General features: G+C 36.5%; 1 protein-coding gene across 1 annotated transcript in view; it reads left to right on the top strand.

Annotated features, from left to right (window-relative positions):
* TMPRSS11E (transmembrane serine protease 11E) overlaps window positions 1-14,246 on the top strand; it is a 32,780-nt gene extending 18,534 nt beyond the window's left edge. Inside the window, exons 6-10 of the mRNA XM_036852236.1 lie at window positions 3,715-3,753; window positions 5,250-5,427; window positions 6,281-6,540; window positions 7,147-7,289; window positions 13,166-14,246. Coding sequence (XP_036708131.1) covers window positions 3,715-3,753; window positions 5,250-5,427; window positions 6,281-6,540; window positions 7,147-7,289; window positions 13,166-13,327 — 782 coding nt within the window. The 3' untranslated portion in view covers window positions 13,328-14,246. The remainder of the gene's footprint in view (window positions 1-3,714; window positions 3,754-5,249; window positions 5,428-6,280; window positions 6,541-7,146; window positions 7,290-13,165) is intronic.
* The last annotated feature ends 1,808 nt before the right edge of the window (window positions 14,247-16,054 follow it).

Here is a 16,054-nt window from a genome sequence, read left to right on the forward strand (position 1 = left end):
ACACCCATCCTTCTCAAACTCTTCCAAAAAATTGCAGAGGAAGGAACACTCCCAAACTCATTCTATGAGGCCACCATCACCCAGATACCAAAACCAGAAAAGGTATCAGAAAAAAGAAAATTACAGACCAATATCACTGATGAATATAGACGCAAAAATCCTCAACAAAATACTAGCAAACAGAATCCAACAACACATTAAAAGGATCATACACCATGATCAAGTGGGATTTGTCCCAGGAATGCAAGGATTCTTCAGTATATGCGAATCAATCAATGTGATACACCATATTAACAAATTAAGGAATAAAAACCATATGATCATCTCAATAGATGCAGAAAAAGCTTTTGACAAAATTCAATGCCCATTTACGATAAAAACTCTCCAGAATGGGCATAGAAGAAACCTATCTCAACATAATAAAGGCCATATATGACAAACCCATAGCAAATATTCTCAATGGTGAAAAACTGAAAGCATTTCCTCTAAGATCAGGAAGAAGACAAGGGTGTCCGCTCTTGCCATTATTATTCAACATAGTCTTGGAAGTCCTAGCCATGGCAATCAGAGAAGAAAAAGAAATAAAAGGAATCCAAATCAGAAAAGAAGAAGTAAAACTGTCATTGTTTGCATATGTCATGATACTATACATAGAAAATCCTAAAGATGCCACCAGAAAGCTACTAGAACTAATTGATGAATTTGGTAAGGCTTCAGGACACAAAATTAATGCATAGTAATCTCTTGCATTCCTATACACGAACCACAAAAGATAAGAAAGAAAAATTAAAGAAACAATCTTTTACCATTGCAACAAAAAGAACAAAATACCTAGGAATAAACCTACCTAAGGAGGCAAAAGACCTGTACTCAGAAAACTATAAAACACTGATGAAAGAAATCAAAGATAACATAAACAGATGGAGAAATATACCATGTTCTTGGATTGGAAGAATCAATATTGTGAAAATGACTATACTACCCAAAGCAATCTACAGATTCAATGCAATCCATATCAAATTACCAATGACATTCTTCACAGAATTAGAAGAAAAAGTTTTACAATTTGTATGGAAGCACAAAAGACCCCAAAGAGCCAAAGCAATCTTGAGAAAGAAAAACTGAGCTGGAGGTATCAGGCTCCCTGACTTCAAACTATACTACAAAGCTATAGTAATCAAGACAGGATGGTACTGGCACAAAAACAGAAATATAGATCAATGGTACAGGATAGAAAGCCCAGAGATAAACCCATGTACATATAGTTATCTAATTTATGATGAAGGAAGCAAGAACATACAATGGAGAAAAGACAGCCTCTTCAATAAGTGGTGTTGCGAAAACTGGACAGCTACATGTAAAAGAATGAAATTAGAACACTCCCTAACACCATACACAAAAATAAACCCAAAATGGATTAAAGACCTAAATGTAAGACTGGAGACTCTAAAACTCTTGGAGGAAAACATAGGAAAAACACTCTTTGACATAAACCACAGCAAGATATTTTTTGACCTACCTCCTTGAGTAATGGAAATAAAAACAAAAATAAACAAATGGGACCTAATGAAACTTGAAAGTTTTTGCACAGCAAAGGAAACCATACACAAGACCGAAAGATAACCCTCAGAATGGGAGAAAATATTTGCAAATGAAGCAACAGACAAAGGATTAATCTCCAAAATATACAAACAGCTCATGGAGCTCAAATCAAAAAAACAAAAAACCCAATTCAAAAATGGGCAGAAGACCTAAACAGACATTTCACCAAAGAAGATATACAGATAGCAGTGAGGCACATGAAAAGATGCTCAACATCACTAATTATTAGAGAAATGGAAATCAAAACTACAATGAGGTATCACCTCACACTGGTCACAATGGCCATCATCACAAAATCTACAAACAGTAAATGCTGGAGAGGGTGTAGAGAAAAGGGAACCCTCTTGCACTGTTGGTGGGAATGTAAATTGATACAGCCACTATGGAGAACAGTATGGAGGTTCCTTAAAAAACTAAAAATAGAACTACCATATGACCCAGCAATCCTAGTACTGGGCATATACCCTGAGAAAACCATAATGCAAAAAGACACATGCACCCCAATGTTCATTGCAGCACTATTTACAATAGGCAGGACATGGAAACAACCTAAATGTCCAATGACAGGTGAATGGGTAAAGAAGATGTGGTACATATGTACAATGGAATATTTCTCAGCCATATAAAGGAATGAAATTGGGTCATTTGTAGAGATGTGGATGGACCTAGAGTCTGTCACATAGAGTGAAGTAAGCTAGAAAGAGAAAAACAAGTATCGTATATTAATGCATATATGTGGAATCTAGAAAAATGGTACAGATGAACCTATATGCAGGGCAGGAATAGAAACATAGATGTAGAGAACAGATATGTGGACACAGGTGGGGAAGGGGAGGGTGGGATGAACTGAGAGATTAGGATTGACATATGTATACTACCATGCGTAAAATAGCTAGTAGAAACATGCTATAAAGCACAGAAAGCTTGGTGCTCTATGCTGACCTAGATGGGTGGGACGTGGGGTGAGTCGGGTGTGAGGGAGGTCTAAGAGGGAGGGGATATATATATACATATAGCTGATTCACTTCACTGTACAGCAGAAACTAACACAACATTGTAAAGAAAATATACTCCAATTAAAAAAAAATGCAAAGCCAGAATTTTCTCTAGGAAAAGCTTGAAATAAAGAACAGGTTATTGAAATAGGGAGACTAGTGGTGGTGGTGTTTTATTTACTGAGAATAAATGGTCACTTCTTCCTTATTTTTGTCATTTTCTCCAAATATAGCCAGAATAGAGAAAGTCAGAAAGAAGCCTCTCAAGAATACAGATTTTTTTTTTTGGTAAATCAATACTATTAAATACTAAAAGAAAAATTAACTTTAAAATATTTTGCATTTAGAACTCCCATCTTGCCATGTTCTAAGAAAATAGGTTGGGCCATTGGAAATCTACTGAGTCAGGAAATTTGAGTTCTTAAAGTTTTATGTATCTCTCAGTTGGTTTAGTGTTTGGATAGGATTAAGACCTGATTGTTGACAAGTCAACAAACTAAGGAGCCACTGGCTAGAGTTGAATGACAATTTGAGGGCAAACTGTCTTGCTAAAACTTCAGCAGAAAGAAGACCTGGAAAAGGATAACATTTGCTTTTAAATGGGAGTAAGGACAAATCTATGGATATGCCACTGGAATATGTTATACAGATGGAACTATGCCTATGAGTTTGGTAAAAAAAGAAAATCTGAAATAATGGTCAATAAAAATATCGCATCTGGGGAATCAATACTCTGGTTTAGAATAGTATGTCCCCCCAAAAGGCTGGACTACCTGCATCTTATTTCTGGCTATAAAAGTCAGATTCCTGGGTTTCAGCACAAAGCTACTGAGTCAGAATCACTGGGAAGAGGAACAGGAATTTACAGTATAAAGATGCTCTCTAGGTGACTTTAGCCACACTAAAGTTTAAGAAACACTGTTCAAATCTCCCTTCTCCCCAAGACAATGAACCTATTCTATCTATGATAAACTAACTGTGTTGCTTTTTTTTTTAACAACATAGAGATACTATCTAATAATGGAATTGAGCAACCTTTAGTATTTGAAGTACTCAGAGGCATTATGAAATTCTGATGTGCAAACCCTGTTCTAGTCACCATTTCTGTGTGTTTCAGAAATCAACAAGACAGAAACAGACAACTTTCTGAACAATTGTAAGTTTAATATATTTATTAAAATTGCATTACCTGAATGAAAAAATTTAACTCTAGATTAGTTAGGTTTTGTTGGTATTATAGGGTCAGAATAAAGTTTGATCTGTGCACTGCTCATGGTATTTTATCTTATTTCTGAGGCACATTTTATCGCAAAAGGATAAAAACTGGGAGGACTTTGGAATGGATGTATGGGGCTTGTGGCAGATGTGTAGTGGAAGAGAGTAGTACAGTTGTTAAAGAAAAGGCAAAAATACTTCTCAATGTTTTGATTGCAGATATCTACAATATACTCTCATGAACATTTTCTAAAGATTATATAAAAGTAATCTATATGTTGCTATTTGTCAGCTAGAGGCAGAAATTTAGTGTTACTCTACACTAAATAAAATCTTGATGTTATTAATCCCTATTGTAAAAATTGCAGACAATTATGGGGTTGGAGTATAGATTGATGAAATTATTGAAGGCCCAGATAATATCTTCACCCATATTTAAAAAAAATACTGACTCAAGGTTTAGTGTTTCCTTTCCCCTATAGCAGAGTACCCTACCATGATTTAGAGAATACATTTGATATTTAACAGAATTAGTACAAAATACATTTATGTAAAAAGATGAAAGGAAGTGTGTTATTCACCAGCTCAGAATGTTGGTTAATTCACAAACTTAACTAAACATAAAACCAAAGGATAATCCCATTACCTAAATGGCATATATTTTTGTCACCAATATTTAGTGGGAACTTGCTATTTGCTAGTGCTGTGTTAGTCAATAGGGATATAAAATGGATAAGATTTACTCCTTGCTTAAGGCAGCTCATACTCAAATGAGACTAGATATATGAGACTAATGCATAAACAGAATTCTAAAATAATAGTTCTCAAACAGGGGCAATTTGGCCCCCAAGTGACTCTGTCCTGTTGTGGCATTTTGGTTATCATGATTGTAGGGGGGGGGGATGTTATTGGTACTAGTGTATATAAGCCAGGGATCCTTTAAACATCCTATTACACATGAGACGGCCCCCCACACAAGGAATTATCCATCTAACAGTGTCAATAGTGCCAAGATTGAGACATCCTGTTATAAACAATATCCTCATACTAATATTAGATATATATACATACAATAATATAAACTAATATATATTAATCTATTATATAGAGACATATATACACACAGAGTATTATTATTGTTATTATTATTGTTATTGTTATTATTACTTTGATGTAAGCATCAAGAAAGTCGTAAGTAATCCAGTCTGGAGGCAAGGGGATTATTAGGGAAGGCATCCTAGAGAAGGTAATGACTGATTTAAATCTTACAAGATGAATAGGAGTTAAATAAATGGAACACTACAGTTTAAGCAAAGGTAAGAACAAGAGAAAATACGTGATACTGTTGGAGCACAAAGTATAAGAAATTTGAGACGCAGTAACACAATTTGATTACTTAAAAAACAACTGCTAACTAACGCATCATCTCTTTTGCAGGCTGTGGGACACGAAGGAACAAAACTACAAGACAGAGTCTCAGGATTGTTGGTGGGACAGAGGTACAAGAGGGTGAATGGCCATGGCAAGCTAGTCTGCAATGGGATGGGATCCATCGCTGTGGAGCAACTTTGATTAATGACACATGGCTTGTGAGTGCTGCTCACTGCTTTAGAACGTAAGTCCTGAACCTTGAGAATGACTAAGGGTAAGCAAAGTGCACTGGGGCTTGGCAGGAAGGAAATACCTCATGAGGGATGAGTTTAATACAAATTAAAGATCATATATATATGAGAGTGGGAAACTCATAAACCTTAGTAAGAGGTTTTATAGTTTAGAAATGGAAATGGTACCAAAGTACATGTAGATAAATTATCCATTGACAACTACACAATAATTTATCAAAGGAAGCAGGAATTTGAAAGTCATCTATCAGAGATGGAGGCTAGGTGGATTGTAGGTTTGACCCTGATAGGGAAATTCCACGTTGTAAGAAAAAATTAAATATGAAGAAATTTGGTAGTAACAAATTATACAACTGAATAGGTCGACTAGTTATATTTCAAGGAATTTCAATTCAGTCTTCCAACCCAGTGCAAAATGCCTACAGTATACAGGATGAGTAATGCTTTGTTAAATTATTGTATAACATTTTCGCTTTTCAGACAAATGTGTGGATAGGCAACATGGTGCACATAGAATACATTCAGTTCTCTCATTCGGTACAGGATATGCTTTCCATATGTCCCCTGGAGTCAACTGATGCCCAGAAATGTCAAAAGGTCCTAGGATCTGGAGTGGGTGACTCAGCATGCTGAGTGGTGTGCATATCCTGAGAAACATGCCAAGGTGGAATTTCCACCTGATATGACACCTGAGCCTTAGATTGGAAAGAGTTTGTATCTATGCATAGAAACCATCATTTTAAAAAGAAAACTTATATTGATACTTTTACACTAAATTATTTAATATAAATAGTTATATTGGTAAAAATGGTAAAGTAGGATTTGTTCCTCATACTTTCTCCTCAGGTATAAGGACCCAGCCAGATGGACTGCTTCCTTTGGAGTAAAAATAGAGCCTCCAAAAATGAAACAAGGCCTCCGGAGGATAATTGTGCATGAAAAATACAAATATCCATCACATGACTATGATATTTCAGTTGCAGAGCTTTCTAGCCCTGTTCCCTACACAAATGCAGTACACAGAATTTGTCTCCCTGATGCATCCCGTGAATTCCACCCTGGTGATGAGATGTTTGTGACAGGATTTGGAGCACTGCAAAATGATGGTGCGCATCTGAGGAGAAAGTCAAATCATAGTAATTTAATTTGGTATTCTAAGGCATTTAAAGAATGGAATGCCATTACGCCAAAATATGTTTGTGGGTTGGTCATATGGACCTGGGCCAAGTCAGGCCCTACTTGTGAACTAAGTCATTTAGAAGACACATAAGTTCCTTCAGGCCTTAGGTTACTATCAAATGCATCACTACCACTATAATAATTGTGCTTGGTAAGGTGTCTGAAAGAGTAAATATATCTGAAATTTTTACTAGGGTATTAACCACATAAGAGATTAGGGATCATTAATACATACACCCAGTTGTGAAGATCAGAGAATCATAAAGCCATCATTCTCCCCTGCTGAGATTATCTTCTAAGCTTAACAATGACAGAGAAATTACTTAAACAACTGGAGGTTCTTTCCTAGGCACCTAACTTCATTTAAAATAGTTAGAAAAGAATTCATTTCCCAAATTTTACTGTATCTGAAAAAATACATATCCTAAGATTCTATGCCACCACCTTATCCAATAATTAATTATAAAAGACTTTCTTCAGGTTTATAGAATATATGTAGATTTATAAATATGAAGTCTATTTTTTTCCTTTAGGAAGCAGTCAAAATCACCTTCGGCAAGTACAGGTGGATCTCATAGACACTAAAACCTGTAATGAACACAAAGCTTACAATAAGGCCATAACTCCTAGAATGTTATGTGCTGGCTCCTTGAAAGGAAACAGAGATGCATGCCAGGTAAGTGGTTAGCTACATAACTTTTTCTTCACCTTTTATTTTTAAATAATTACAGCTTTACAGGAAGTTGCAAAGATAGTACAGAGGGGTCTCATCTTCCGTCACCACAGAGGTCTGTCTCCCTTTATAATAACATCTGTTTCCCTCCCCCAACACTTTACCATCACTAACACCTGGCAATCACTCATCTGTTCGCCCTCTATAATTTTGTCATTTTGAAAGTGTTATCTAAGTAGAATCATACAGTAACCTTTTTTTAGAATTCCATTTTGATTTATTTATTAGTGTTTTTGACCAGACTCTCTCTTTGTAAGAAAATTGTGTGGTTCCTCTAAGTTAAATACACATAACTTATCACAGTCCACTGGCGTTGAGATTTTACTAGTTTGAGTGGGGTTTAGAATAGAAAATGTACCTCCCTTTAAGTCTCTTTAACCCTCCCTCACTTATAATATTAAATATTAATAAATACAAATATTAAATATTTCCTCTCTATATGCCGAGAGCCACATCAAACAATGTTTCTGCTTCAAGTGCCAAATGTAACTTAGAAAACTCAAGAGGAGAAGGGAAGTCTATTTACTCATAATTTGTTCTTTCTTTCCTTCTGGTTTTCTAAGATTCTTTTTATATCATTTCTTTTCTGTTTCAGAAACTTCCTTTAGCCATTCTTTTAGTGTAGATCTGCTAGTGACAAATTCCCTTAGATTTTCTTTGTTTGCAAAATTCTATATTTCCTATTCATTTCTAAATCATAATTTTGCCAGATATAGAATTTAGGATTGACAGTTTGTTTGTTTTTTTTCCCCCAGCACTTAAATCATGGCCTCTGTGATCTCTGATGAGGAATCTGCTGTTATTAGAATTGTTTTTCCCTAAAAGATGAGGTGTCATTTCTCTCTTGCTGTGTTCAAGGTTTTTTCTTTGTCTTTAGTTTTCAGAAGTTTGATTACGTATCTTGTCATGGATTTCTCTGGGTTATACTGTTTAGGGCTTGCTCAGCTTTTTAATCTGCAGGTTTATGTCCTTTGACAAATTTGGGAAATTTTCAGCCATTATTTCTTTGAAAACTTTTTCAGCCTTACTTTCTTTTTTGTCTCTTTCTGGAACTCTAATAACAGGTACATTAGCTCTTCCATTATGGTCTCAGAGATCTCTAAGCTTCTGTTCTTTTTTTTTCCACTCCTCTTTCTCTCTGTTCAAATTGAGTAATTTCTATCATTCTGTCTTCAAGTTCATTGATTTTTTTCTTCCATCATCCCCATTCTTCTGTTAGGCACTTCTAGTGAGGTTTTTGTTGTTGTTGTTGTTGATTATTGTATTTTTCAGTTCTGAGATTTCCATTTGATCCTTTATGTATGCTATTTCTTTACTGAAACTTCTAAATTTTTTCATTTATTTCAAGCATGGTGGTAATTACTCATTAAGACATTTTTGTGATGGCTGCTTTAAAATCTTTGTCAGATAACTCCAACATCTGTGTCATCTCAGTGTCAGTGTCTATTGATTGCCTTTTCTCACTCAAGTCAAAATTTTCCTGGTTCTTGGTATTGAGTGATTTTCAGATGTATCCTGGACATTTTGGGTATTATGTTATGAGTCTCTGTGTCTTCTGTTTTAACAGGGCTCCTCTGACATGACACCAGAGGGGGTAGGGAAGTGCTATCCTATTCCCCACTCATTGTCCTCTGACACCAGGGTGGTGAATAGTGCTTTGTTACGGCTGGATGGAGGTGGAATTTCAGGCTCCTCACTAGGCGTGGGTTTTTTTGGTTGTTGTTGTTGTTTTTTTTTAAAGGTTAGAGAAACTTATTAAATTTAATTTTCTTTAAATATTTTCTTTTCCCCATCCTCACCAACTTGTTGGATGAACAGAAAAACCCCCACCCTTTCCATTTGGGGGATTCCACATGTAAAGCCTGAGACAGTGAGGATGAAGTATCAATATAAAAATAACACTCTGGATGGGGGCATCTTGTTACTGCTCCCCTTGTGGTCTCCCTGACCTCATGGGGTAGTGGCCTCATCACTGCTTGGCTCTCCACTAGGTCTCTTCTGACATCACCCTAGTGGGAGAGAAAGTTATGCCTCCTTACCATTGGGCGGTAGTCCATGCTCCCCAGCTGGTCACCACAGAGGAGGCAGAGGAGGGCTTCATCATCACCTGGCAGGGCTGAAAGAGTGGCTCCCCACTCAGCCTTCTCTGACATAAGTCTGATGGGGGATTGGGCCTCATTAGATCCTGGTAAGGCTGGAAGTCTAGGCTCCCCAACTGGCCCTTGCTTATGGGGGTTGGAATGGGGCCACAGTGTTTTCTGTGATAGGCAGGAGTGTTTACTCATCACGCAGCTTCAACATTATCAACTCATGGTCGATCTTATTTCATTCCTATATATTTTAACCCCCCAACCTTCTTCTCCCCACCCTAAACTCTAGATCTATTTTGAAATAAATCACAGATGTATATGATTTCACTTGAAAATATGTCACCTATTCTACAATGCCATTTTGATAATAGTATTAGATGTGAATGTCTCGTAAATTTGGGGAATTAAAGAGGAGGAACCAAGTTTAGCCTTGTGATTATGATATCCTGCTTTTCTATTTCAGGGGGGACCTGGCACTCATTTTTCCCCCTCTTTTATGTCTACTCTCCACAATTTTTGCCACTTTACTGCCTCCATATATTTTAATATCTCAAAAATCATTAATAACTTTATATGCAAAAACCTTTACTTGGGTCTCCTACTCCTTCCCATCTCAGTGGCATGTGGCTACCTCCTCTTCAAATATGATCTTTCTTTGGGTTCCATGATCCTGAAATATGGTGATTTTCCCCTCCCTCCTTCTCCAACAACTCATTCCTGGTTCCTTATTTTGGTTTCTCTTTCTCTTCCTCTTCCTCTCTCCCTCTCTCTAAGCCTGGCTGTTCCTCAACACTCATTTTTTTTCCTCTCTATATACTCACTCAAAGAAATTATCTTTTCTTTAAGTCAGCTGTCACTTTAATGACTTCCAAACCTACATCTCCAAAATTAACCTCTTGCCCAAATTCAGTCTCACATTTTCATGTACTACAAAACCGTTTCCATTTATATGTTTTAAGTTGTTAGTATAAGACTAAAATTTATGTACTTGCCATTTTAAACTCAACAGGCATCACGAAATGTTACCTGTTTTTTCATTTCAAGTTTCTCATTTATGTGGTTGGCTTTCATTATTCTTGGAATCTTCTTTTACTCTTAAATCTCCTTCACATGTAATCAATTAAGTCATAGAATATTTTTCCTCTATACTATTTCTTCCAAATTTATCTCTTTGTCTTTATTCTTTCTGTTAAAACCCTACTCTATTCCTTCATTACTTCATATCTTGATCACTAACATAGGTTTCTAGTTTGGCTTCTTCTAGTTTTAAAAGTTTCTGTTGTGATATATATATATATATATATATATATATATATATTCTTTTTTAAAAAATTTTTTATTGGAGTATAGTTGATTTACAACGTTGTGTTAGTTTCTGCTGTACAGCATAGTGAATCAGTTATGTCATTTATACATACACATATTCCTTTATTTTTTCTTTGGCTATTTTGGGTCTTCGTTGCTGCGAGCGGGCTTTCTCTAGCTGCAGCGAGCGGGGGCTACTCTTCGTTGTGGTTCTCGAGCTTCTCATTGCAGTGGCTTCTCTTGTTGCGGAGCTCGGGCTCTAGGCGCGCAGGCTCAGTAGTTGTGGCTCGCGGGTCCTAGAGCGCAGGCTCAGTAGTTGTGGCGCATGGGCTTAGTTGCTCCGCCACATGTGGGATCTTCCCGGACCAGGGATGGAACCTGTGTCCCCTGCATTGCCAGGCAGATTCTTAACCACTGCACCACCAGGGAAGTCCCATACACATATTCTTGAATAAACTTCCTGTTATGTTTCTCACTAAACCCACTCACTAAAAATAACTGAATTTATGGTAAAAATAGGGTTAGATACAGACCAACAGACCCCTCAAAGGCTATGCAACTTTGTAACCAGAGAATTAACAACATCGACAACAACAAAAATAATTGTACCTTGAAAAATAACTTAGACAATGTAGGTAGACAGAATGCCCAGGGTGGCTGGTGGCTGACTTAAGGGAAGTTAAAAATGCACAGAAACAACAGAGTAGAAATACTGACTTGCTGAGGCTGAGATAATGCACGTGGGAGTATAGCTCTGGGCAGAGGAGGAACTCCAACCTGCCAGGACCCAAGAATTAAGCAAGCCTGGGCTGTGCCACTCTGGGCGGGGAGAGGGGTTCCTCAGCACAGACACTCTTAACATTTTCTTAAAATAGAGCCTCAAAGGCTTCCGCCTGTGCAATAGTCTAGCTGAGGCCTTTTCTTCTGATGGTTGCAATTCTACTCCCATTATCCTGGCTCCCCTGCCTAAGACAAAAACACATATAAGCCATGAAAACTTCCACCTTATCCTGATATAACTTCCCTATTCACCAATCGCATGTGAGCTAACTAATGTTAATAGAACCCACTATATCTCTCTCTATTTGATACTTGCTGGCATTACCTTAGTTTTCAGCTTGTAATGCTGTTAGACTCACTGCTGTCTTTTTTTCCTTAATTACTTTATTCTCAGACTCATTCACTCTTGTCTCTTAAACAAATTTAAGCTTTGTTGTCTCTGGCAATCTTCTATTTCTTTTTCCTAATCTGCTGTGTCTTCACATATGCCTGGGTTTCAATTATCAAAGTGATTTGTTTTCAAATAGCTTCATATAGTACATTTTATTTCTATAAGCAGATTATACACTGCTTGAGAGGAGGGCTCATGTGTTTATACTCTTTTTACATCTCCTACCACATATGAGAGTATAAGTAAATACTTATTGGTTAATTGATTTAAAAATTACAAACACATTATTTTTAATTGAGTTATTATTAGTATTAGTTAATATTTTTATGTGGACAAAAGAAAATTCACAAGGAAGTTAGTATAATGTAAGGGGAAAAAAAAGCATAAGCTTCTGAGTTAGATCACTCTGGATATTGAATAGCATGTGATATCAGGAAAATTGCTTAACTTCTGTTGGCTTCAGTTTCTTCACTGCTAAAATGGAGAAAATGAAACCTAACTCCATGTTTTGTTGCCAGAATTACATGGGTTAATGAAATAATATGTTAATTAATAGTTTCATATAGTGCTGAACACTTAGTGGGTGGTCAGCAACTAGAGACCCCAGGATTTTTCGGGAAGATCAGTCAGCACCTTGTTTTTATGACCTGTATAAAGAAACAGCCCGCTGGCTGTTTTTCACAAGGCACAAACAATTGGAATTTGTGGTTATATATAATATTTACTAAGTTCTGTTTCGCGCCAGGCTCTGTGCTGAGCACATTGCATACGCTGTTTTGCATAATCTTCAAAATTATCATTGAAGATAGGTATTATTAGGAGCATTACAAATAAGCAAATTAAAGGTCTTAGCCAGCTTGGAAGGGCCAGACTTGAGATTTAAACCCAGGTGTCTGACACTAATGTCCATACTCTTTATCAGTAATAAATTCTTCACCCTTCTTTTGGGAGCTGTGTCAAACTGATAAAGAGTATGGGCAGTTATTTTGTCAGAAGTATCAGACTAGTACTGTCCTGCCAAGAGATGGAGTCTTTAATCTCTGTGTACTGAACCCTGAGTCTAAGCTGTTCTCCAGGTAGGGGAGCGCCTCCTTTATGTGAATTACTGGCATAGATAAAAAGCATTGCTTCTCATTTGAGCACACTGAAGATTTTTGAAAACCGCCCCTTTCATTAAACTCATGTTAGAAAAATAGCACATCTCTCTGTGATAAACTGAAATACTAATTACCAATCTCTCCCTTCTCCTTTAGGGTGACTCCGGAGGACCACTGGTTAGTCCAGATGCTAGAGATATCTGGTACCTCGCTGGAATAGTGAGCTGGGGAGACGAATGTGGGCATCCCAATAAACCCGGTGTTTATGCTAGAGTGACTGCCTTCCGGGACTGGATCGCTTCCAAAACTGGTGTCTGAGAGAGAACAACCTAGAAGAATGGAACACATTTTTGTGTAGAGGCCGTTCTTAGAGATATAGAATTGCAGAAGGAGTCATGCAGATCACCTGGATGTGACCGATCGAACTAAACTACCTGCTATTTCCTTCCTACCTCTGCTTCACATAGCATCCTGCTTCTGCCAGATGGATTCTGTTTCAACTTGCAGTCACTTGTTTTCTAGGAGTTTTCTGTCATCAAATTTTGGCTTGTTGACATAAATTTCTCATGCATACATACAGTTTGAAGTGATCCCTTCCTTCATTTTCCCAGCTTCTCTCATCTCAGTAAATTTCCACTTTCAAGGTGCAGGACAAAGAGTAAAAGGAAGTATGAAAAGGAAAGAACTACATTTTTACGTACAGAAAAGTATTAGGTGTTTTTTTTTCTTTATGGAATGAAGAAAATGATCTTAATCATTATGAAAGCTCAAGCAAACAGACAGCGGCATACCAAACACTTCATGATGGCAAAAGAATGGGAACTAAAGTTAAGGAAACAAAGAGAAGCCGAGATACAACTTTATTTTCATTTCCAGCCAACAACAGAGATAAATGTGGGGAAGATTCTGTTTTCTTGTGGCCTATAATAATTATACAAACTCTATATAATGTACTTATTCTAAGTTAAAGCAAATAATATTTATTTAACATTGCACTACTGAGAATGTCAATATATAATAATAAAAAATAAATATCATCAATTTGCTTGATATTATAATATAATAATCCATGAGAAAGGGGAAGATGGGGAAAATGTCACCAATCAATTTATTGCAAATTCTTTTAAAGTCTGAGGCTAGAATGAAAATTCACTTAAGAACAACCAGCATACCTTATGTGGTAAGATTTTTGTATGGTTGGATAGGAGGAAATAAAAACAGAATCAGTGCAAACTACTGAATGAAATGGAATTATCACCAAGTGCTTGTGTATTTGTATTTAAAAGCTTTTTCCAAACTGCAAGGCCTTGAAGGGGAATAAGGTCCAGGTGTTAGTGTGTAGCCGTAGTTGTGCAAATGAAGCTAGAGGTCAGACCTCTATTTTGAAATGACTGCAGATTCCCCTTCCTACCACTCCCTCCCCCTCCTCCACATTTCCAGTCTGTGCTTGGACCATGGGCCTCTTAGACTCTTCTGGGCTCAGAGGGAAGACATCATCACGAAAGCTGCCTCCTGCTACCTCTAGCATGACACTGCATTGCTCACTGCCTAGATATAAAGTTGATGAGAAAAAGCCTAATATCAACCACCTTCATAATTTCAGCTTTGGTAAATTATCACTGAGTTGTTAGATACACAACATTCAAGTGATCTAGGCACTATGAAGTTAGGATCGGTGCCATGGTGTACAGGCCTGTTGGTGGTGAGATTTCACGGAATCTTTCCATTACCCTTTCCTCATTGTGTATAGCTACTCATGTGAGTTCTGTATTGTACCGTAACCACTTTGAAAAAAAAATTAGTAGAAAAAAATTGACTTTTACCAACCTAAATAACACTGGTATATGAACAGATAAAATTTAGGGACTTGGCTAAAATGAGGTAGGAAATCTGATATGAATTGACAGCATTAAATATTTTGCAAAAACATTTTTCATTTAATGAACTCTTTTGAAAAAAATTGAGGAAAATGTTGAATTTTAAACAAAGACTTAAGTACATGTCAAACTTAATTTCTCTCAGTGTTCTGTAAATTGGTTCCCCTTGTTTGAGTATGTTTGGCAGTTGGGCCTCTAGGTAGCACCCAGGTAGATACAGGGAAGCAAGCCCTTGGGATGTTCAAGTAATAATGAAAACTGTAGTAAAACCGAAAGAATACAATTCATCTTTGCGAAGGCATTTAAAAATGAATCCATATGAATTGACACCATGAGTAGTATTTTCCAGATTTCTGGACATGACTTTCCAAATTAAAATAAATTTTATAATGTGATAATGAGGAATTTCTTTGGCAAACAAACTTGAAGAGATTTAAATTAAGGAGAAATTTTAGAAGTTTAATTTCACAATGGCATCATATTTCTCAGAGAAATATCTTTGATATTTTCTTTTACAAAAGATTTGAGAAATAGAGGTTAGGCCACAGTGAAAATATGAGCAATAGTTCAAATTTTATGTGCACAGAGAAATAGATAATACAGTATCGTATTTTTAAAATAACTTTCTTTGAAAGATAACTTATAAAGGGTTTCAGCATTCTTGGACATGTCTGCTTTAACCATCTCGTTGGAAAAAGTTAAGAAGTCATGACTGAAATAATATTTATTAACTGTGCAAGAGGGCAGGCCATTTCTCAGCTACATCTTTTATTTCTCTTCCCACAGTACCTAATAAAATGCTCTGTATATAATAGTCTTTCAATAAGTGTTGTTGAACTGACCTTTTATTTTTGTATTATGCAGAAAATATAGCTTTGTTATTATTTACACATTGATTTAACACATTTTTGACCGGAGACATATTACGGCCACAAGCGTTAGTTTCTGCAAAAATCCCCCGGTTAATAATGTGTTAAGAAGTAATCGCAGATTTTACATTGTGTGACTTAAGCCAGTTATTTTAAACACACTAAGCCTCAATATACTCACTTATAAAACAGGGATAATAATATTTACCTCAAACACTGTTGTAGAGATTAAAATGAGATATTTTAAAGTGCTTAGCAAAGTTCTCGGAACATAGTAGGTGCTCAAGAAACGGTGCTAT

Source organism: Balaenoptera musculus, chromosome 5 (assembly GCF_009873245.2).
Source record: "Balaenoptera musculus isolate JJ_BM4_2016_0621 chromosome 5, mBalMus1.pri.v3, whole genome shotgun sequence".
Classification (NCBI taxonomy): domain Eukaryota; kingdom Metazoa; phylum Chordata; class Mammalia; order Artiodactyla; family Balaenopteridae; genus Balaenoptera; species Balaenoptera musculus.